General features: G+C 40.1%; 1 protein-coding gene across 1 annotated transcript in view; it reads left to right on the top strand.

The window, feature by feature from the left end:
* LOC126253474 (tripeptidyl-peptidase 2) overlaps nucleotides 1-23,577 on the top strand; it is a 310,223-nt gene that overhangs the window by 183,118 nt on the left and 103,528 nt on the right. Inside the window, exons 12-14 of the mRNA XM_049954832.1 lie at nucleotides 8,700-8,856; nucleotides 8,937-9,124; nucleotides 20,782-20,936. Coding sequence (XP_049810789.1) covers nucleotides 8,700-8,856; nucleotides 8,937-9,124; nucleotides 20,782-20,936 — 500 coding nt within the window. The remainder of the gene's footprint in view (nucleotides 1-8,699; nucleotides 8,857-8,936; nucleotides 9,125-20,781; nucleotides 20,937-23,577) is intronic.

The following is a 23,577-nucleotide window of genomic DNA, read 5'->3' on the forward strand; positions in this document are numbered from 1 at the left end:
GTTTCCAGTGGGACATTTTCGAGCAACGTTGGCAGATCATTCTGTAGAAACGCGATGTATGTTGCAGCTGTTATGGTCCCTGCAATGAAGTGGGGACCAATGAGGTGGTCGCCAATGATTCTGCACCATACATTTACAGTCCACGGTCGCTGTCGCTCTACCTGTCTGAGCCAGCGAGGATTGTCCACGGACCATTAATGCATGTTCCGTAGATTCACTGCCCCATGGTTTGTGAAACCCGCTTCATCGGTAAACAGGTAGAACTGCAACGCATTCTCTGTTAATGCCCATTGTCAGAATTGCACTCGATGATTAAAGTCATCACCATGTAATTGCTGATGTAGCGACACATGAAACGGGTGAAGTATGCGCATGACACTACTTTGACTCAGTCCACCGGCTTTCACAGTGTCCTGTGTACTCATGTGTGGGTTCATGGCAACAGCAGCTAACACACCAACTGCACCTGCTTCTCCTGTGACGGGCCTGTTACGGGCCCGTTTGTGTGCTACGACCATACCTGTTGCATACAGTTGGCGGTAGATGTTTTGCAATGTGCGGCATGTTGGATGCTCTCTGTCCGGGTACAGTTCTGCATACACCCTGCAGGCTTCAGCTGCATTTCGTCAACACTCTCCATAGATGAGTATCATCTCCGCCTTTTCAGAGTTTGAATACACCATGGTCACAATTCCTACAACACTACACTATCACAGACGTCTGGTAACACGGTGTACTACAGTTGGTCTGCGTGCGGAGACGAATGCAGAATAACAATAGCAGCAAGCGCTACATGCGGACACTGCGACAGCTAGACCAAACCACAACAGTGCACTACAGCCACACTCGTAAACACGGTCGTCATCGTAAACATGTCCCTGCAGATGCTGCTCGCCGACCGTGGCCCGTGTTTGTTACAACACGCAACTGAACGTCCGAGGTTTCAAGCGTCAACTTTAGGTTACAATATCCCCGGATGTAATTAACATTTTACTATGCAACAAACGGCACTGATTACGTATTTGTTTATATGTTCAGATGTACTAACAAAACTAACGTGGTTCCATTTAGAGAAACGTACGTTTGTGTTAAGAAACATACTTCCGTGCATTTTTGTATGGTTTGTATTAAACAATTACACTAGCCACTCTCCTCACGTTCGGTCTGTGGAATCGGTTCGTCAGTATTTGATGTAGTTTACGAAATATATCCAGCAGTAACATTAGGTGACTCACCCTGTATACCTCTTACTGCTAGTGTGGGATAAAACTACTGTTCTCTCTTTACTGATAGCAAGTCCTGTGGTATTAACAGTTTTTCACTATCAGAATGTACGAGGGCTATCCACAAAGTACAATACATTTTGGAATTAAAAATAAATAAAGTATTGGAAATTTTTTTTATTATATACAGATGAAAGCCACACTTAAATACTACTTTTCTACATAGTTGCCATTTAATTAAGGCATTTATCGTAGCGATGGACGAGCTGGGAAATTCCTTCATCGTAAAATTCGGGCGCCTGCACCTTCAACCACGTGGTTACCTCTTTGGGGACAGAAAAGGTGTGATTTTTGTGGATTTCCTGGAAAGAGGCACTACAATAAAGTATTGCCAAACTCTGCACAACCTCAGAAGAGCAATACAAAACAAGCGCAGGGGAAAGTTGGGCTCAAAGATCTTGCTGATTCACGACAACGCCCGGGCCCACACGGCAAATGCCACTCGTGAAGTTCTTGAATCTTTCAAGCGGGAGTTGTTTCCTCATCCGCCGTACAGTCCCCCCGACCTGGCACCGAACGACTTCCACTTATTCCCAGCAGTGAAGAAGTGGTTGGCTATGCAGCGTTTTGATGACGCACAGCTTCAAGAAGAGGTAACCATGTGGTTGAAGGCCCAGGTGGCCGAATTTTACGATGAAGGAATTTACAAGCTCGTCCATCGCTACGATAAGTGCCTTAATTTAAGTGGCAACTATGTAGAAAAGTAGTATTTAAGTGTGGCTTTCATCTGTATATAATAAAAAAAAATTTCCAATACTTTATTTATTTTAATTCCAAAACGTAATGTACTTTGTGGATAGCCCTCGTAAATGAAATCAGCTTTGGTCTCTGGGGGAAGAATCCAGGTGGCACATATGGTGAAATACACACCAAGATCATGACTGTCATGTTGCAGAGTAAACTGTACAACAGGTTATTGCGTGTTGCTAGTATACATCCTCTTGCTATGCCTATTCGTCCTAACTGATAACTTGGTGGTCGTCTAGGTGATTTACAAGGCCGAACAGTGTTCACATAACAGCTGGTATACGATGTGTCATTTCACAGGTGGCTCATTGATATTATATGCTCATAAGATGAGCATAAGTAGGGAAGTGGGTGCTCCTTCTGTACCCTTTTCTGTACACTATGGCTCCTACCCATCTGACTGTCCCCACAGCTTGCCCATGCACCCTCCTACCATGACTTACTCCTGCCATGTAACTGGTAAAACATATACTATCAATGGGAGAGCAACCTGGAAACTATACATTGTATACCAGCTGTTATGTAAACACTATGTGGCCTTGTACCAAGTTGTCAGTTAGGATGAATATGCATAGCCAGAGGGTGTATACTGACAACAGACAATAACCTGTTGCAGAGTATGCTCTACAACATGACAGTCATGACCTTGGTGCTTATTTCACATGTGCTATCTGGATTCTTCCCCCAGACACCAGTTTCTCAGAACTCTGCAGGTGAGAGCTGGCATTACAACATGTCCTTTGTTCTTGCCACCCAGATGGAGTTAATTTTCTATAGCTTTAATTTTCTGACTTCTCTATTTCCCCTACCCTCACTTAGATTTTTTTGTTCATCCAATGACATTATATTTTAAAAGTTGATCATTTTCATTGATATATTATCCATCTAAAATAGGTTTCACTTGTTCATTCTCACTAGGAAATGGTCCAGTCAGAAATGTCAAAAGCTACTCTGACATTTTTCACGCCAGAAGAATGCACCAAAAGAAATGCGCTGCCAAAATTTTAGCTGCTAAGTTGCTCTGCAATTATTTTAGAAAAAGTGTTAAAGCTACTCAGTTTCTCCACATGATGAACTGCTTATAACAGCAATTTGTACAGGCCTTCCTGCCTGCCACACACATCACCGAATAAACAGATGCATCTGTGACGAGACTGTAGTACTACATAGCACAAAATGAAAAGTGTACACATGCAAATTTTAAGCACTTAAACAATGCCAAAAATGTCTCAAATCATGAGAGGAACCAGCAGTTCATATTGACAGCTAAGCTGTTGCGGGTGTAATTGTTACCCAATTGACAAACGAAGGAAAGAAAATCGAGACAGTTTATGATGTATGTTATAGGTGACTTCCATCAGTCAGGTCTTTAATTTCGTGACATTAAGTGCTATAATTCATGTGGTACAGTTATAATGATAATTTTTGAATAATTTATACTTTACTAATGAGGAAACAGTTCCTTGTTTCTTCCTTGTAGTTGTCACAAAAATTCGGAATGTCTTTTGGATGACAAAAACAAATGTTTTCCTTGCACCAGGCACACCTGATAAAAGAAAAATGAACACATTCAGGCACTTAACAGTAATTACTGGTTTTATTTGTACAGAACTGGAATGCAGTAACAAGTGGTACTAATCATTGTTCTGCATATTGTGCTGCGTACCAGACATGTTTCGTCAAATTCATAAACTGTGATTATGCAAATTGAGATTGCAGAAATGCCTGAAGTGTAACAATACTGTGCTCTTGATGAACCTGAAATAGTAAAGAACTATCAGAAATTACAATGTCCATGGATTTCTTGAAAAGTAAAGTACACTTTTGAAAAAAATATTATCAAGAGGCAGAATCATGCTATTAGTTCCAGGTGGAATGAATATTAAGTCTTGGGTAGAATGAATATTAAGTCTTTTCATTGTCCTTCTAAAGACAGAGGTGTTATGTCCAGAGTAAGAGTCCAACAAATGCAATGAATTGTTTTGAGGAAATGATAAGAGTAGATTGAAAATTCAAGATTTTCGGAAATAAACATATGCCCCACCTCTCCCAAGGACAGATGTAATGCTATGGAAACAATAATCCACTGATAACTTGTCACTAACATTATAGAATACGCGTGTGTCATAGCATTCATTGAGTTATAAGTGTCTGACCCCCCCCCCCCCTCCTCATTTCAAATGATAAAGTGCGGTTTGCATGCAGGTCTTGCACAAAACCTGACTAGTTGGCTTTATGCACAGTGTTTTAGGGAAAGTGAGATGCTTCATCTTCACAATAGCTATACATATCTCTTTAGTATTACCCGGTAATGATATCTCCTCTACATGTACACCGACGTAAACTTTCACAATTTTGCAACTTCCTTTTCCATATAATTTTCTGAATCTATTTAGCGAGGTCGTAGAAGGATAGAAATCATCTTTGCATGGTTGAAAAAATTAATTGGACCAAATTACCACAAAACTCTGGACGCTCCACAAAGACTGATGCTAGTAGCAACCACTGCTAATTATTATGGTCATTAAATCAGTTGCAAATTCGAGTGAACGATAACTGTGAATACTTATAAGAGAAACTATCAACGGAAAATGAAATTCGCTTTACAAATTAAGATTGCTTTGTGCTATATCTGTTTACCTATGTTTGATCAACCAAGGTATGTGCCCGCTGTGTTGCACATGCTGTAGCTATGGCACGAGCATACATTTCTCCAGCCACTATGTGTTTTGCAGTTTTCAGTCTTTTTTTAAAGAAACTCTTGTTGTTTCTGAGGAGCTGAAATATTGACATTATGTTTCTTTTTGTGTATTCTTCCTGTATAAAACATTTAAGTGCAAGTTTCAACAAGACGACTCTGTTTGTTCCCTTTGCTTCTATTATCCATTCATAAATTGGTATGTTTGAATGGCATCTGTGGGGTCTTGCCCACTCGTCGCTAATAGGGTGCATATGGGATGCAGCATTCTAGGAATGCTATACAACAATTTCAAACAAATAACATTAGTTTTATTTCTAAAGAGCATTTGACAATACTAAACTCTGGAGATACGTCAAATGTCGCTAGCGAGAGGTGACATGAAAACAGTAAAGTTCTTGCTATACGCAAAGTTCCTTGAAGTTGACATGTCACTGATAACTGTCTGCGATCCGGTGCCGATCTATGCCGCCAGGGCTAGTAGGAGCGGGGTTTATATGCACTTGTTGCAGGGGGCGCACCTGGCATGGTGTGGTCCAATTCTTCGTACCATTGGCTATCGTTTACTCACCGCCTTCTTTGGTCTTGCGTTCCGCATCTTCGTTCCAGCGATTGTGATCACGCCAGAACAAGATCTACTACATTTTCTTTTCTTTTTTTTTTTAAATTTTATTTTAATATGAGGTCATAATGTGCCATTGTGATGTCCTGGAGAGTGGTCCCTGCTCCTGGACATTCATTCTTTTCCACAGACTGCGGGCTTTCAGTTAATAAATGATGTGGTGTGATGGCCTTCAACTGCATACCCTCTGGCTCAGAGTTGAAATATTAAAAGTTTTGGCTAGTTTCGTTGTGTAGGGGCTGGGATGCGTAGTTGCCCCATTACAAGCCAAATACTGCTGAGTCTACAGTATACAATATGAATATTGTACACATAAATTGAATGGTCATACGTTCCTATCACTTGGCAATTGCGAATGTAATGTAGAAATTTATGAATGAAAGATTGCAGTTAAATAAAATCTGCAGGTACTCTCTTAATGACTTTAAATGATGAGTACGATAGTAGAAGTACTTTTAAGAATGCGGTACATTTCTGCAAACACTTATTGGTGTTGATCGTCCAGAAATTAAATAAAATAGAAGTTGAATAACAGGGAAACAATAGATTCCTACTGCACGTAATTAGTTATGAACACCAACATAGCTCGCAAGATATTCACTTCTAAACCTACAGTACGTCTTCACTGTAGAAGCCGCGGAAATCTCGCAAGTGCACAAGTGAGCATTCCAAAGTATTTCTATCTGCCGTGACCACGCACAAACCGCTCCACACTCTCCCAAGTCTCTGCTGCGACTGTGCATCCGTCGCGCTGTACTGTCCCGGACCCCTGTCCTCTCCCATACTGTCCTCCCACTTCCATCCAGTCTCCCCATTCATGAGCGCTGTGATTGGCTAGAGCACTCCTGCCATGTGTTCAAGCCAACGCACATTCACAAACATAATGAAACACATTCAAAATACTGGATTTACATTTAAATAACTTGAAATTAAATAAATATTCCTACGGCTGGGCCATAAACATGCTCTAACTTACATTATTATATACATAAACAAGTTAAATAAACATATATCAAAGGAATAATGGATAATGGAATGTAGTAGAGTTAACTCGGGTGATGCTGAGGGAATTAGATTATGAAGTGTCATGAGTATCGTTGATTGGTAAGAAATTGTATTAGCTGTGAGTTTGTGTGGATGTGAGTTCATATTCATTTACCATGAATGTGATTTAGCTGTCATAAATCAATATTTATAAATTGATTTTTCCCACTGAATTTTCCAGCCAGATGACATGTAATGGTTGAATTGACATAAACCATTGAACATGTTGGCAGCATGTTTGCTCAATTTACTGTATCATACACATTAATTTAGGAAATAACTTACAGCTAAGGCATTTCCTAAATTAATCTGTATGATACAGTAAGCCAAGCAAACATGCTGCAATGGCTTGTATTATTTTAGAACTGGTTGGTTTCATTGGTGATACGTAGTGACACATATTATGTGTGATTGCATATTGAATATGCGTTTGCATATTTGGCTCCTTCTCACCGGTTATTGTATGTTTTAACTAAAAACTAACCAGTGGTAACTCATTGAGGTACACGGGTTGAAGCTGTGTTGCTTTACAGTGAATATTTCGAGGCCATTAGAGGCACGATAAACGACTTTGATAGTGCAGAGGCTTTGACAGTTTGCCAATGCAAGGAAGCTTTTAATGATTCTGGTATCATAGACATTTCTGTGATTAGCACTCATTTTTACCATGTACCTGCAAGTGTTAAAAAGCTCGAAACTCAAGGTTTGGTGTTGAATGAATCTGTTCAGTTAAAGAATAAAATTATTCTAGTGAACAACTCGTTACCAGAGGTATTCCCAAGAAAACCTAAAGAAAAGTTTGAAAACATTTAAAATGATAACCCAGGCTTTGAACCCACGTGCCAAATTGATAGTTTTATTAATGGGGCAGGTGAAGTGCCAACATAACACCTAAGTTCAAGTACTGCTCAGTTACCTTAATTGATGTAGAACAGTCCTTTTCCGCTCATAAAAATGTTTTGCATGATCGAAGACACAATCTTACTACCGAACATTTGGAACAGTACTTGGTTGTTTATGTTTACAATAGTAGAAAAATGTAAAATAAATTGTAAATGTTGCTTTAGTCCAACAGTATTAATTAAAAGTTAATGCTGTTCAAAAAATTCATGATTCTATGTTGTTTTAAAATAAAATATTACGGAGTGTTTGAGCGTGCCCCTCTGCATGCTATATATCTCGGAAGTTGGTCATGTACATATTGATTGTTTCACTACAACTCACTCTCATCGCATCTACTTGTTACCGACAACAATGGCAAAGAAGGAACAATTCTTGAAACATGGTATGCGTCCCGTTTTGCAAATTCTTATAACATAATCCCAGAAAATCCCCTTTCGTAATCTCTACCAGAAAGTATTCAGAAAATATCAGTGTTCGAAATGTACCGATTTTTTGCAAGGCTGGTGCTCTTCCTCGTTATTGACATGCACAGGTTCAACTATGAGATATAATGCATGCAGTAACTACCATGTATTTTTCCCCTTATTTGATCTTGCATATTTCGACATATTTCATGCATATTTGAAGCTTTTTATGATGCATATAATACAGTCTATAGCCATGTGTATGGTGTAATATGATGAAAGTTTTTTTATTTTCTTTGTGCTTAGTGTTGATGAAGAAATGTGATTTATTTTTTCTTCACTTTCATCGTGTTATAATTGTGAACATTTTCATCTGTAAACTACTTAAAACTTTTGCTGAAGGCGTGTCAGTAATAGAACTAAAATGCATTCTGGCAACTGAGTTTGTCCTGTAGTTACTTAAACCAGAAATTTGTTTAAAAAATAAGTTTGGCAATTCTGCTGGAGAGATTACAAGTTGAGATTGATTAACAGCTGCTGTGTTAATAATAGAATATTATTTAAGGGTAAAAGATGCAGTACACCTGTTTCTTACTGGAATACTTGTATCTGTAGCTGCCATTAATGCTCACAATTGCTTCCTTCTTGGTGTGGCCACTAGTTTGTTGCCTATTATCTGCTGGTTGACTGACCTTCGGGCTGCAGAACTCACAGTATCAACCACTTTTCAAATCAATAAAACATTTAATTACTGGGTATATTTTAACATTTTTTAGTGTTGACATTCTGTAGCTCAGTGCAGTCTGAAAGTCTCCATATGTGTTTTAAGCAGTGTTCATGTGGGTGCAACAAGTCAGTAATTCACTCTGACGTAAAAGACTATATTCTTCCTTTTTTTCCCCAAATAAAATTTTTTTGCTAATATTGAAATTGTAAATATAGTTGTAGTATACACAGATGTATAGTAATTCTCCTCCAACTATGCATTTAAATTTCAGATCACAATGACAAAATTGACTTCCGTATCAAGTTTGCAGTGACATGCAGTGAGCCTTGGGTGCAGTTTCCATCACACTTGGACTTAATGTATATGGCACGAACTTTCAGTGTGAAAATAGATCCTACTGGCCTGCCGGATGGTGTTTTCTTCACAAGGTAATAACTTCCCTCTTACTAAATTACCTTAATTTAGTGGCACCATAGGTTGCTAATAGGTCTTTCTCTCTGTTTTCCAGTTTGAAGGCATATGACATCAGCTGCACCAGCAAGGGACCATTATTTCAAGTACCAATTACTGTGGTGAAACCACTTCAAATACCTCGTGAACTGCTTCGCCCAGAAATGTCTTTTAAAAATATATTATTTAAGCCAAATACTATTCATAGACATTTTGTATTGGTGCCTGATAAAGCAACATGGGCAGGTAAATATGACGGGGAAACTGTAATAATGCATTTATTGTTTATGATGTGGGAACTGATTAAAAAATGCACAAAATACACACATTTTAAAAGGTAATAAATTGCCGTCTAGGCCAGCAAAATGTAGGAGATGATCCATAGACTACTGGGAACGGGAATTTCTTTTTCATTGCAGCTTCCTTTTTTTATTGAAGTAATATTTAATTTTTAGCCCTTTTGCTGCTGTTGGTGTGTGTATGTTACCGTGAATGACCGAAATTGGAGAATGTCGACTTTCACCGGTGAATGTCAACAGATACCAAATACGCCAGTGAAAGATCGAATATTCCATTACATTGTTGTACATTCGGACGCTCTCCGGTGTGTGTCGACAATCACAGATATGCTCTGGTGGAGGTCCAAAACAGAAGAGTCGTAAAACAAGCGACTGGCTCTCTCCTTCCAAATCCTTTTTTCTGCTCGGAGTCAATCAGCTTTGTCCGTCTTGTGCAAGCTTTGATAACGCGAGCAACATGTTCCTAATTTTTTTCCGAGACCTTAATTTATATTAAATGGATACTGCAGTAAATCGTGATCTTCTTCATGAAAAGTTAAATGCGTAATTGCGGGTAAAGAAGAAGACAATTGTTTTTATTTTTCTCGAGAAAAGTGTTCTAAAATACTTTCTGAAGTGGTTTCTGCTAAAGTTAAATGCAACACACCTTTGGATTATAGATGAGTAAAACGTTTTGATGTTTTAAAAATTAATGATGAAGAGAAGTTAATTGTACCATTAAAACCAGGGTAAATAAAGATACAGTATTATGTTAACAATGAAGAATTGTACAGTATACTATATGAAACTCGCATCAGAATAGGCCATGGGGCGCGATATCTTGAATTGTTTGCAAGATATGATGATTTTTATGACCACATGATTCGCAAGCACAAAGACACAAATGAGCTCATTGCAGATGACTGTTTTTCGGATATAAAACCCAATAACTTGAAAACGAAATGAGACATTTTTCTGCTCTCATTTGTAAATAAAATTTCGATATCTTATCTACATTTAGTTCATTGTGATGTACGAGCTAAAATCAACCATACACAAAGTTTATGCAATGTGTTTTCTCCTTTGCGAACTCTTTAAAATTTTTTGCAATGTTTTACTTAATTTGATGCAGTGCAATAAGTATGATGTAAAAGAAAAAGATATGTACTTTATTGAGTGAAGGAATCAGCCTGTAAGATCTGTAAAAGTCAATTTTTTTCGTCTAATAGTATAAAAAAAAAATCGGGTGATAAGTATTTCATATTGGCTGGAACACCATTTCTTAGCACAGGCACCAGCATTTGCCGTGCTGTACAGCCTCAACAAAAGCCACAGCACATCCATACCAGCGAAAGGATTAATGTTAAAATAGAGCAGTGAAAAATAATAAAATAATAATAAAATGAATGCTAGTATAAGATAAACCTTGCTTATGGAAAAAGAAAACCAGAAAAATTGAGGAGGAGGTGATATTATGCTGCCCACGTGAACTACACAATATCCTTGTCCATCCCTACTCCACTCCTGCTTCCAATCACATGCCTCATGGCTCATATCCCGGCAATAGACCTGTATGAAAGATCTGCCTCATACAATGTCCCACTACTACCTACTCCAGTTTGGTCACTGGCATGTCCCAGCCTGCCAAAGGCAAGGCCAGATGTAAAGACAGCCATGTAATCTACCAACATAGCTGCAACCACTCTGCAGCATTCTTGTGATCATGATAACTAATAATCTGTCTGTCAGTGTGAACGGCCACTGCCAAATTGTGACAGAGACAGCTCGCCCACGCAGTTGCTGAACATGCCACCCAACACTGTGCTTCACGTTAATGACTGCTTCACAGTCTGTACCATGTGGATTCCCCTCTAGGGAGGGGGCTCACCACTCTTTTGTAAATTCGTCCTTTGCTACTATGGGGCACCAGCCTTTGCAGCACCTTTTTCCTATCTGTGCTGCATGTTTATTCTCCTGCTGTTCTTTTTCCTATCTGTGCTGCATGTTTATTCTCCTGCTATACTTTTCCTCTCCTTTGGGGAACATGTCTTGAATGTTTTTGGGAATGTATTCTGAAGTTTTAGTAGCCTGACATCAGAACAGTCACTCATGTGGTTTTTCTTCTCTTCTTCCCCCCCCCCCCCCCCCCCCCCCCACCCTCACCCTTCTTCCACTTTGGTGTTTTGAAGTTCCTCTTTATTTCCTGTTCCTCCCTTTTGCACTCTCAAAGGCTGGTCCTAAGGCGGGTGAGCACCCCCCCCCCCCGCCCCCGTCTGATGCCCCCCCCCCCGTCTGATGCCCCCCCTCCCCCACCAGTTGGAAGGAGTGTGCCATCAGAGACACTGCCAATCATAGGGGAGTTTTTCACAATGAGCCAACCACATTCTCAGTCTGTCTATTAAATGTAAATGGAATGAGGCTAAAGATTCCAAGACTCTCCCAGCTGCACCTCGGTTCCTCATAGTACCATGTACCGAAGGTGGTCAGTCCTTTGCTACAGTTAATCCACTTATTATTCAGAAAGATATTGATGCAGTTCCAGGCACCGTGAAATCCTGCTCTTGTTTACGCAATGGGACTTTGCCTCTGGAGACCAGTTGTGATTTTCAAGCCCAACAACTGTTTACAGCTTTGCCATTCCACAGCTATCCTGTTCATGTCGAGGCCCACCGAACACTGAATTCTTCACATCGTGTTGTTTATACTCTGTTTATACTTGGTGGTCAGGACTGAGGGAGAAATCCAAACTTACCTCTCTTATCACCTGCTGCACAACCAGCAGGCTGGAAAGAACAAAAGGAATAATCCCGCGAAGAATCTGTGGTCCCTCCAGCCAACAAACATTTGAGACGTCTTCTGCCAACTGCAAATGCTTGAAGAAATCAAAGGCAGACAGTCTTTTACTTACCCGACTCGTAGATCCTCTCAATGGTGTCACTGCATGATACCCTCACGTGGCCAACCTCCATGTTGCTGGTGTGCACCGCATACTATTTTTCTGCCCTGAAATTTGCAAGCTGACCCAGTGAGAATTCTGACACCTCTGCTGATCTCGTGGAATAAGAACTTCCAGCCTCTGTGTCCTGTCGCAATGAGTCTTCAAAAGACTGATACTCAACAGCTGCCGAGGTGACTACCTTTAATTTGTTCCCTCATCCCCAATCCCCCTTATGACTCGTCTGCAGTGGAATGTTCATGACATTAGATCCAGCTACCAGGAAATGGGGCTGCCCTTAAAATTGCAGCGTCTGGTTGTTTTTTGCCTCCAGGAAACAAAATTGCATTCTTGTGACCACTTTGACTTCTTGCATTTCCTTAAGGTCCACCTTGACCTTTCCTCCCAAAGCATGGCATTCCATGTCATGGGGAGTCATGTGCTGCTGATGTGGGATGACATTCATAGCCAAATCATCTCACTAAACACTTGCTGCAAACTGTTGCGGTCTACATTCTTCCTCGCATCATCTTTTCTCTTTGCAACTTCTGCATCCCTGCGTCATTCAGTGTCACCAGGCAGACTCCCTCCAGCTTATTGGTCAACTCCATCACCCCATTTTGCTGCTCAGTGACTTTAATGCACACGATCCACTTCGGGGCTCTTCTAGAACCTATCCGGTAGGTGCCCTCATGGCTGACCTCAGCCAACTCAACCTCATGTGTGTTAACACTGGAGCACCCATGTTCAGACTCCGTGCACACCTATTCCCATTTGGATCTCTTGTTCTGCACTACCCAGCTTGCCCATCATCTCGAGTGGTTCGTTCCCTTTGACATGTACTCGTGGGACCATTTCCTGTGTGCAATCAGTTTGCTTACTTCTACCCCACTTCTGTGTAAACCCAATTTGCAGTTTTTTACCCCACTTGTGTGTAAACCCAATTTCCAGTTTTTTACCCCACTTGTGTGTAAACCCAATTTGCAGTTTTCTAAGGCTGACTTAAGGCTTTACTCTTCCCTGTCGACCTTCGATGAGCAACATTTCCCCAGTTGTGATGAATAGGTAGAGTACCTCACGAACATTACCCTTGCTGCTGACTGTGCTGTGTCGCAATCCCCTGCTGGTCTGAGGCGTGCTGTGATGTGATTCGTACACAGAGACGTGCTCTCAACTTTTTTAACAGTTATCCTGCAATGGTGAACTGTATCCATTATAAACGGTTGCATGCACAGTGTCGTCACGTTCTTCACAATAGCAAAAAACCTAGCTGTATTTCATTTACTAGTTCTTTCAACAGTTTCACTCCCTCTTCAGTCGTCGCCCGCATCTCGTGGTCATGCGGTAGCGTTCTCGCTTCCCACACCCGGGTTCCCGGGTTCGATTCCCAGCGGGGTCAGGGATTTTCTCTGCCTCATGATGGCTGGGTGTTGTGTGCTGTCCTTAGGTTGGTTAGGTTTAAGTAGTTCTAAGTTCTAGGGGACTGATGACCATAGATGTTAAGTCCCATAGTGCTCAGAGCCATTCTCCCTCTTCAGTCATGTAGGGCAATCTGACAGCTCTCTGGGACCAAGATCCATTCCTTAGTTTCTGGCCTGATGAAGTCATTGTGGACCCTATTGCTATATCCAACACCTTGAGCCGCTGTTTTGCAGAGATTTTGAGCTCCACCCACTGTCACCCTGCTTTTCTCCCTTGGAAACAAATGGAGGCAGCTTGGATGATACCCTTCTCTTCTCTTCTCAGAATCATGAGTGTTACAGTGCCACCTTTACTATGAGGGAGCTAGATCATGTGCTCACTTCAGCCCTATCTTTCACCCCCGGGGCTGGATCTTGGGTCACATGTAGATGTAACAGCACCTTTCTGTTGCAAGCAAGCACTTCTCCTTTATATGTACAATTGCATTTTGGCAGATAGTGTATTTCCCAGATTGTGATGTGAAACTACTGTCATACCCATACCTAAGCCTGGTAGGGACAGACACCTTCCTTCTAGCTACTGCCCCATTTCTCTCACGAGCTGTGTTCGCAAGGTAATGGAATGTGAGATTCATGGCCAGCTGATATGGTGGCTTGAGTCTCACAATCTACTAACCTCTGGACAGTGTGGATTACAAGTGCACCATTCTGCAGTTGACCATCTCGTCACTTTCTTAACCCATGTCATGAATGGTTTTCTGCGGAAATACCAGACTGTGGCCATGTTTCGTGATTTGGAGAAAGCCTATGACACCTGTTGAAGGACTATCCTCTGTAAGCTATACACATGGGGCTTCCAAGGCCAGCTACCCAGTTTCCTTCAGGATTTTTAAAAACTTTGTTTTCAAGGTACCTATTGGTTCAACCTTGTCAATGACTTTCCGATCTGTTTCAGTTTTCCACAGACTTGTCTCCTGTCTCCTTGAATGGCGACTTCAGTGATGTCTGTCATCTTTACTCGTGGAGTATCAACAATGGCTTTTGCTATTCCACTGATAAAACCGTTTATATGAATTTCTGATGGCACCATGGGTTTCTTCCACCGTCTTTACATCATGGACGTATTGTTCTTCCGTTCACTGAAACTCCAAAATTCCTGGGACTCGTGCTTTATAGAAAACCTTCTTGGTTCCGACATGTCTTACCTGGCTGTACGCTGTACCCTCTCTTCTGTGTCTAACATGTCCCAAGCGGTACTTCTAGGGAGTGGATCGGACCACCCTCCTTGTTTGTACCGATCCCTTCGAAACTAGACAATGGATGTTTCGTTTATGTATCTGCATGTGCAGCCATATTACGCCATCTTGATACAATCCACCATCGTGGAATTCGTTTGGTCACTGGCACCTTCTACACTAGCCCGGTTGAGACCATGTATGCTGAAGCTGCCGAAGTACCACTGTCATATTGGTGTGATGTTCTTGTCAGCAGATAAGCATGCTGCTTGTTTGGCATGCCTGGCCCCCTGCCTCCTTTTTAAATAACACCCTTGGCTGCCAGTGTGGGGCATGTCTGTTACCTGCCAGAGTTCACTTTCGGCTCCTACTCTGGCAGCTTAAGTTCATCACATTGGCTTCACGTGGCAGCCCATGTTCATCTTGGATTTCATTTGTTTCCTAAGGTAACTGCACTGGATATGATCTGTCATAGTAAGTTTCTTGAACTTTGCACACAACTTAGAGCCATCAGTGTACACAAAGGTGCTGTCACTATGACCGACCGTGATAGTGGATGTGCCATCGTCATTGGCACCAACCATTTTCGGAATCGGCTTCCAGAACACTGCTTAATGGTTAGAGCAGAGCTCCTCGCCCTCTATCAGGCCACCCAGTATATCCGGCGACACAGGCTTTTTAACACTATACTCTCCAGCGACACAACACTGGTGTCGTGCACGAAATAGCGGTCAACGGCCGGCGACACCACAGTGGTGTCGTGAGCAAGTGTCACGCAGTGGCCGGCGACAGCACTTTAGTATCTTTTTCATTCTGTTGGTGTTGTGTTTAGGTAACAATGAGTTACACACATCAACCATTCTTTTGTTTTTATAAGTTCTTATGCCCTTTCATCATGGCAGATGAAAGAGACGATAAGATTATTTACGCCTTGTCTGACGTTTCGGATGACTTAGCCGATTGGGAAGAAGACATTGGATATCAAAAAAATGAAAGTGAAGCAGAATTGTTGGAAGATAGTGAAATACGTCCAAGAAGAACTAGGCAAACACTATGGTTGCTAACTGATTCAGATGAATCAGACGAAGAAGACCGTGCACAGTGGTCAGACTTTGATTTACCAAGGACCAATAATAAATTTGAAGGATCTCCGGGTCCAAACATATTTCCAAAAAATACACAGTGTCAAGGATATCATAGAACTATTTATTGGGAACGATGTATTTGAATATATTAACAACAAAATCAACAAGCACTACAGTCAAAATTGCAATTGAAGGAAACTGGATTAAAAAATTCCAAATTTGTCGACATTACAGGATCCGAACTTAGAAAATGGTTTGGGCTTGCTATCCTTATGGGAATTATAAAGAAAAGCAAGGATTGATGATTATTCGTCAATGAATCCATTGATAGACACAACAATATTTCACAAAACAATGTCCCGCAACCGATTCAGACAAATATTATCATTTTTACATTTTTCCGACAACAATAATAAACCAGATAATGCTGACTGGATTTTCAAAGGGCAATCCGTAACTGATTATTTTTCCAAAAAGCTTAAAGAAAATTTTAATCTAAGTCAAAACATCTCAATTAATGAAGAAATGATACTGTGGCATGGACGATTAAAATTTAAAGTTTACAATCCATTGAAAATGACAAATTACGGCATACTCATTCAGATAGTGTGTGATTAGAGTACAGGATACATTTCCTCATTCAAAATATATTCAGTCACTGGACAGCCTTTAGCAAAAACAGTGATAGAACCATTGACACCTTCTTATGTAAAGTGGCATTACTTCTACATGGATAATTATTATAACAGTGTAGAACTTGCAGAGAAGTTACTTGAAAAGAAAATTAGAGTTTGTGGAACGATACAGCAAAATATAGGATTTTTGTAAAAATTATAGTGCGCAGAAGTCAAAGTGTTTGCAGCTTGCCATCAAAGGAAAAGTGAAGTATTTGCACAGGTATGGAGAGCTTCGAAAACTAAAACGATGTGAATGAACACTACAACACACATGCCACTTTCACTGACACTCAAAGAAAATGTAGAGAAACCAATTACACAATAAACAAACCTGAAAGCGTATTACACTACATGAAAGGAGTGTATCGGGCATACCAGTATTTGAGTTATTACCCTAAATGCAGTAAAACTCTAAAATGGTAAACAAATGTTTGCATGTACCTCTTTAATTGTGCATTATTTAATGCATTCCATACATGTCAATATTTCAATACAGAAGAGTGTCTGATTTCACGATTTTTTATTGGAAGTGTCTGATTTGTGGATAAAAGACCATATACCTGCTTCTGAGCAAAACTTGGAGGTTGCCACAACATCGTGTATGTCTCATCATGATCCAATCACATAAAAAAACACCAACTAATACTTATTTCTGAAACGAAAAAATGAAAATGAAGAAACTGCCATGTATGCTCCAAAAACGAAAAAGAAAAGAACAACAAACAACTTAATGTGCAAGTCTTGTAGAGTTAAGTTACATCTTGGAGACTATTTTGCTGCATATCATATGAAAGAGAAATACTAAGTACCAAAGGCAATGCAAATAAACAAATCTATGAAACAAACAAATTTTGTATCTATTTATGTAAGTATATCTTCGAAATTTCATGAAAGTTGGGGAACAGGGTTGAGAACTTACGAGAACTAATGATAAGATTAGTAAAACTTAACAATGTATAATCTCCCGGTAATGTCAAGAATGGCCGGCGACAAGTCAAGTAATTTGAATTAGCGCTGCCGGCGCCAGGCAAATGAATTTGTATTAGACATGCGGACGGCAGAGTGTTAATTGTGTCACACTCTGTGCACTTCAGAGCCTCTGTGTGCTTACGCAATCCATCCCGTAGTGCAACAGATTTAAGAAGCAGCCACTTTCTTGCTGTTGAGTGAGCCACTGTGATGATCATGTGGGTTCGCCAGATCGGTGTGACAGAAAATGAGGTTACTGTCAAAGCTGTAATCCTCTATGGTGTCATTTTGGCATCATCACTGGTCTTCTCTCCACGGGAACAAGCTCCAGGAAATTAAACCTCTCCTCTCCCAGCCACTTGGCTGACCTCATCTTGCTCTCGCGCCATGAGATCATCATTGTACTTAGGTTGTGTATTGGGTATTGTCGATTTTGCTATTGCTATTTGCTAAATTGGTGATCCCCCTCCACTTTGTGTTCATTTGCTGTCACTCTGTGATGGTTCGCCATTTCCTGACCTAATGCCCTTTTTTTTAACTACTTACATTCTAATTTACATTTGACACCTTGCGTTATTGGGTGTTTTAGCAAATGACACATGGACTGTCAACCGTGTTTTATTTCTTATCCATTTTAGCAATACAGCGAAGGGCATTTTATCTTTTGTTCAGGGCTTCCACTGCCTCTACAGCATATTTTGTTGACCTTTTTCCCTTATGAGCTTAGTTGTTTTTGCACCCTAAAAAAACTGTCTGGATTCTTCCCACTAACACCAGTTTTCTGAATTGGTCAGGTGGAAGTGCTTCCTACAATACATCCCCTGATTCCCATATCCCCCTTGGCCTCAACTTCCACTAGTCTCTGTCGTCCACCTGCTTATCCCCCTCTCTGCTCCCACTCATGCACCTATATAGATCTTTCCTCCTCTCCCTTCTCACTCCTCACTCACCCTGCTGTCCCTCCCTTTCCCTACCCTACACCTACGCGGGCGCGCTTTTTCTGTTTCTGAGGAAGAACATTGTCCCAGAGCATTTTCTTCATTTTGCCTGTCTCTGACTCAACACCTCTGTATGGTGAGCAGCAATCTATCCTATCCATCTCATTATTTCTTCCTTAAGGGGGGAGAGAGAAAGAGGGGAATTCTATTTCAAAAAATTGCTGTATGCTGCCAATCACTCATGCATATAAGATGCACTCAAAAAGAAAATACCTTTATGCTGTAAAATGAAAACCATTGAAAGGGTTATAATGTCATTATTAGTGGAAAAAGCGTGGTCCCCATAAGAACACTGATGTTCCAAACTCACTGCTAGAGGGATGTTGGTAAGCACCCATGTGATGCCCGGGTGAGTACACATTCACCTACCACTGCACTCGGTCTGTACTGGAAACAGTGAAATTTCTGCTTCAAAGAAGAGCAAAGGGGTGTAGTGCCAGACACTTGTAGGAATCTGGGGGTTAGTAATTCATCAAAGAATAGCAGAGGGCTGCAGATTGCACTGTATGTCCAAAGTAAGGGCTAGACATGGCACAAGCAATTCAGGGATGGATGGATGTCATTGGCCGTTGATGTTCAGTGTGGAACTCCATACTGCATTACCAGTACCATTGTCCAGTACGTGGATGACCTGACTATTCAAGGCCAGCTAGTTATGATAGCAGACATTGCCAGGATTGAGCATTGGAAGTGTTCATGCTACTGTTAACTGCAGATTGGAATTTGACAAGGTGTGCACCCAGTGGGTGCCTCACAGTCTTCAACCAGCACAGGAAGTGTGTTGAATGATACTCTATTGAACATCTGCAGTGCTATATCAGGGAGAGGAATGACTTCTTGTCACGAGTGGTTGCTAGTGAGGAGACATAGTGTCATCACTTCGACCCAGAGTCAAAACAATAAAGTTTTCAGTATAAGCATGCAGGGTCACTGCCACCAAAAAAATCCAGGGCTGTTCACATAAGTATGGGAAAGGCTATGCTAACATCCTCCTTTGGCAAGAAGTTGACTTTCTGCAGCATGGGATAATAGTGAATGCACAGTGATATTCATAAACCTTGACCACCCTTTGCAAAGCAAACAAATTGAAATAATCTGGTCAACTCGTATGTGAGGCCATTCTGCTCCACAACAACACGAGGCATCATACACCAAACGCCGTCAAGTAGTTCTTGCAGACATTTAGATGGAAAGTTTTCAGTCACCCACTGTACAGTAAAAATCTGTTTCCCTGCAATTATGCAAATTTTGGAGAAACAAAACAGGCTCTAAAGGCAGACAATTCATCTTGAACAAGGACATCAAGCAATACGTTTGGAACTGGTTCACACTGTAGCCCCAGGAATTTTAAGAGATGGTAATTCAATGTCTTATGACACAGAGGGACAAATATCTCAACAATTGGTGGGCAGTAATTTTGACTCTATCTGAAATTGCCACTCGTGGTTTCCTTTCCTTATTAGTGATTGTTGCTTTCTTACTGTAGTTTCCGTTATTATAATGAATTGAGACTATAGTTTTTAAAATATCGTATAGTGATGGTGGTTCCAGTCAAGAAATGCATGAAAGCATATACCTTTTTATTCTGGAACACTTTTATCCTTGTCTTTCTTTGTAACCAGTATTCCTAAAGTTGACCAATTTCAGTACATGTTTCCTTTCACGGTAACCACCTGATACATTCAATAACTGACAGAATGCAGGAGGGAAAGAAATTGCGTAGTCAGATAATATATAGTTGACAAACAAATGTCAAGATCCAATTCCAGCAAAAATTTAGGTTCTGTTAAGTAAAGAATTGGTGGTACAGTTTTAGCACGCCTTCTAACCCACCACGTGACAGACCTGAGGTACTATGGGAGCTGCATGCTTGCTGCATTAATTGAAGTTAAGCATATGTGTTCCTGTCAGTATTATAAATGTGCTCCTTGTGATATATTTTACATTTAGAAGAGCAAGTAAAATAGCGCTTACAGTTACTTCAAAGTGCTGGTGTCTACCTTCTTTATAGTGTTCACCTTTAAATTGAAGCCCATTTTTTTGTCTGTGTTTTCCTCAATAAACAAATATGTTTTGAAAGGATTATGCCTTGATGAAATACAATTGTCTTCTTTTTTTTCACCTATACATGGTTTCTGTGGTCTTGAAACTTCTCTGAAAATGTATGGGTGAAAAAGAAGAAAATTGCTATTGATCAAGGGAGAATCCTCTCAAAACATATTAATTGCTTTATTTTAACCTTTAAATTTTAAGTTACATTTAGTTACACAATTTGCAATGTTTTAACTAAATGATTGTTTTCTAGTTATACGTCTGCAGTCAGTAGATAAAGATAAATCGGGCAGGTTTGTAATACACTGCCTGCAATTGCGGCCAAAACTGGTGTGCAAAACACTAGAGTGTCATAAAGTAGTAAATGTGACTGCACAGAGCGAGGTTGTCCAAGGCTTTCCTGTTCGGGTAAGCAATTCTTGTAAAATACTATTTAGTTTCTCAGAGTATGACTTGAAGGAAAATATTGCATGCACTTCATGATTTTGTAAAGTAAAAAGTATTCCATTTGGAAGGATAGATATTACTGTGAGCACTCATTCTTTTGTATTTTGCCATTTAATTTTTTATTTGTTACTTTTATTATTAATAATTGAACACCATAAAACAATATTATGAAAAAGAAAGTTGCCACTCACCATATAGTGGAGATGCTGTCACATATAGGCACAACAAAAAGAATGTCACAGATAAAGCTTTCGGCCAGTAAGGCCTTTTCACCAGTGCGCGTGCCCACACACACACACACACACACACACACACACACACACACACACAAATGCATTCTTTTTGTTGTGCCTGTGCCTGATTTTTCTACCTCTTACATGCTTTAATTTTATTCACTTTATTCCTTGCAGCCTTAAATTTATACAATTGTAAAAATTGTAATGTCACAGAAAGGCCATGAACATCCCCATTCTCTCTCTCTCTCTCTCTCTCTCTCTCTCTCTCTCTCTCTCTCTCTCTCTCCAGCCGTATTTGACAATAACTATCTACATTAATTATCTGTATAAGATTATGTGCATACAGACTTTGAATGAAAAAAATTGTATAGTCCAAAATTTTAATGTTGACTGTATTTGGCTCTTAAGGGGCTCCGGAACGCCCTATACTTGCAATGTTAAAATAACGCTTATAAATTACATCTTTCCTCACGAAGTATTTGAGGTAGGAAGTTGAACTTTTTACAGATTATTTATTGGAATATGGGCTACAACTTAACACAGGGATTTTACAAAATTTTAGTTCAGTTATTAAAGATGATTTTTTTCAATTGTAATGAAAATTCACAACATTTTTTTTGCAATTTTTTATTTATATATTCAAAAATATACAGTTTTTTGGAAAAAGGCTGTGTTAAATTATGCAGAAGGTACTGTGTAACATTTACTGAAAGTTTGAAACAAATATGTTTGGAAGATCCTTAGAAAACATGTAATTAGTATGAGAAAATAAAAGTTTTGGGAATCGAGCGACAAAGATTGGATTAACTTTTTAGTGCATTCCAGGTCCATAGGATGGATTATCTTCATCCTCTGCAAACTCCTCCTCCAGCTTCCTCTTGTTCCTCCTCCTGTTTACTCTTGCTTGTATTTCAAGACTCTTTACAGCCCTGTCTGCAGCCCGAAGGCGTTCCTTGTCTAAAGCAAGCATCGCTCGTACCATGTTAGAACCTATCTTCATTCCCATATTTCTAAATACCTTGCACCTTACAATGTTGCCATCATTGAAAGTCGCAACAGCATCATACACACCAAAGTGAAGTGTTTCTATTCCAACAAATACAGTCTTGGGGATTCTCGACCATATAACACTATTTACACTTTCATTGGGGTTTTGAGTTTTTCCGTGAATACACTTTTTCAACAGTTCAGGTGCTGCTAAGTCTCTGAAAATAGGTTTTATCACCTCCATTATTGCATGAGGCAGACTATGCTTATGAGTGTACACTTCACCAGTTAGCAATCCTTTGTTATATTTACACCAACTGTCTTCTTCTTTGGGACACAAGCTATGTTGGGGATTTTCATCGGTTGAAGAAGTATGAAAAAAGAGCCCAAACAGCCTTCTTCATTTCGTCGACACTTTGTGTATTTTGCCTAATAGCCATTCCATAATAGTTCTGTATTTTGTCAATTACACTGTCAGTTAACCTTCCCTTCCCATCCAACCCTTTACCATCACTGAGTTTTTGTTTTTTGTATGAAGCTTTCAGTCGCTGAAGTCTTGTTCCCATTTGCTTCTGTAGGTGTCCAATACACTCAAATTTCTGCACTACAACATCATCACCATAGGGCTTCAGTCCTTGAACATGTTTGAAACTTTTAGAATCACCGTCACCAAGGTAATTAACATATCGCACTTTATCACACGCCTCAGAACGCTGGAATATACTGGCAACACCAGCCACTTCCATTCCTCCACTACTGCCACTATAGTTAGCTTTGCAATTATTTTCATGTTTACCTTTATATTTTTGTGGACATCTACAATACTTTGATATTACTGCTACATCTAAAACTTTCCCTGTATACATACTGGTGGCAGATACTACACTATGAAGAGATGTGTGTCCCCGTTTATGCCAGGTACCATCGAACGCTGTTACCATTATTTTCCATTACTGCCTCTTTCACAGCGTTCTTCATAGATTCTATACAGACATCTTCTACTTTAGACCCTATTAATTTATTATAGGTCGTAAACTTGGTTGGGGGATTTGGAAGATTCATGATGCCACAGAAAATTGCACCTGCAGTAGCACCCTTACCAACTGAACGCAAGGAATAAACAAATCTAATGTTGTGTTCGTAGATTTTGCTACCATTTTCTTCAGTTGCAGTTACTGCAACACTGTTCCAAAAGGTGGTCATGTATGAACACTTATCACATTTCAGTTGTATTTCACTAGCAAGTCCTACGTGCTTTATTATGGAGAGTTCCAGACCAACTTCACTACAATGAATACATCTTACACAGTTTGAAAAAATTCCTTTGAGAACCGACATATCAAATATTTCATTCACATCTGATTCGCCCATAAAACATT

The sequence above is a fragment of the Schistocerca nitens genome, chromosome 4 (genome assembly GCF_023898315.1).
Source record: "Schistocerca nitens isolate TAMUIC-IGC-003100 chromosome 4, iqSchNite1.1, whole genome shotgun sequence".
NCBI lineage: Eukaryota > Metazoa > Arthropoda > Insecta > Orthoptera > Acrididae > Schistocerca > Schistocerca nitens.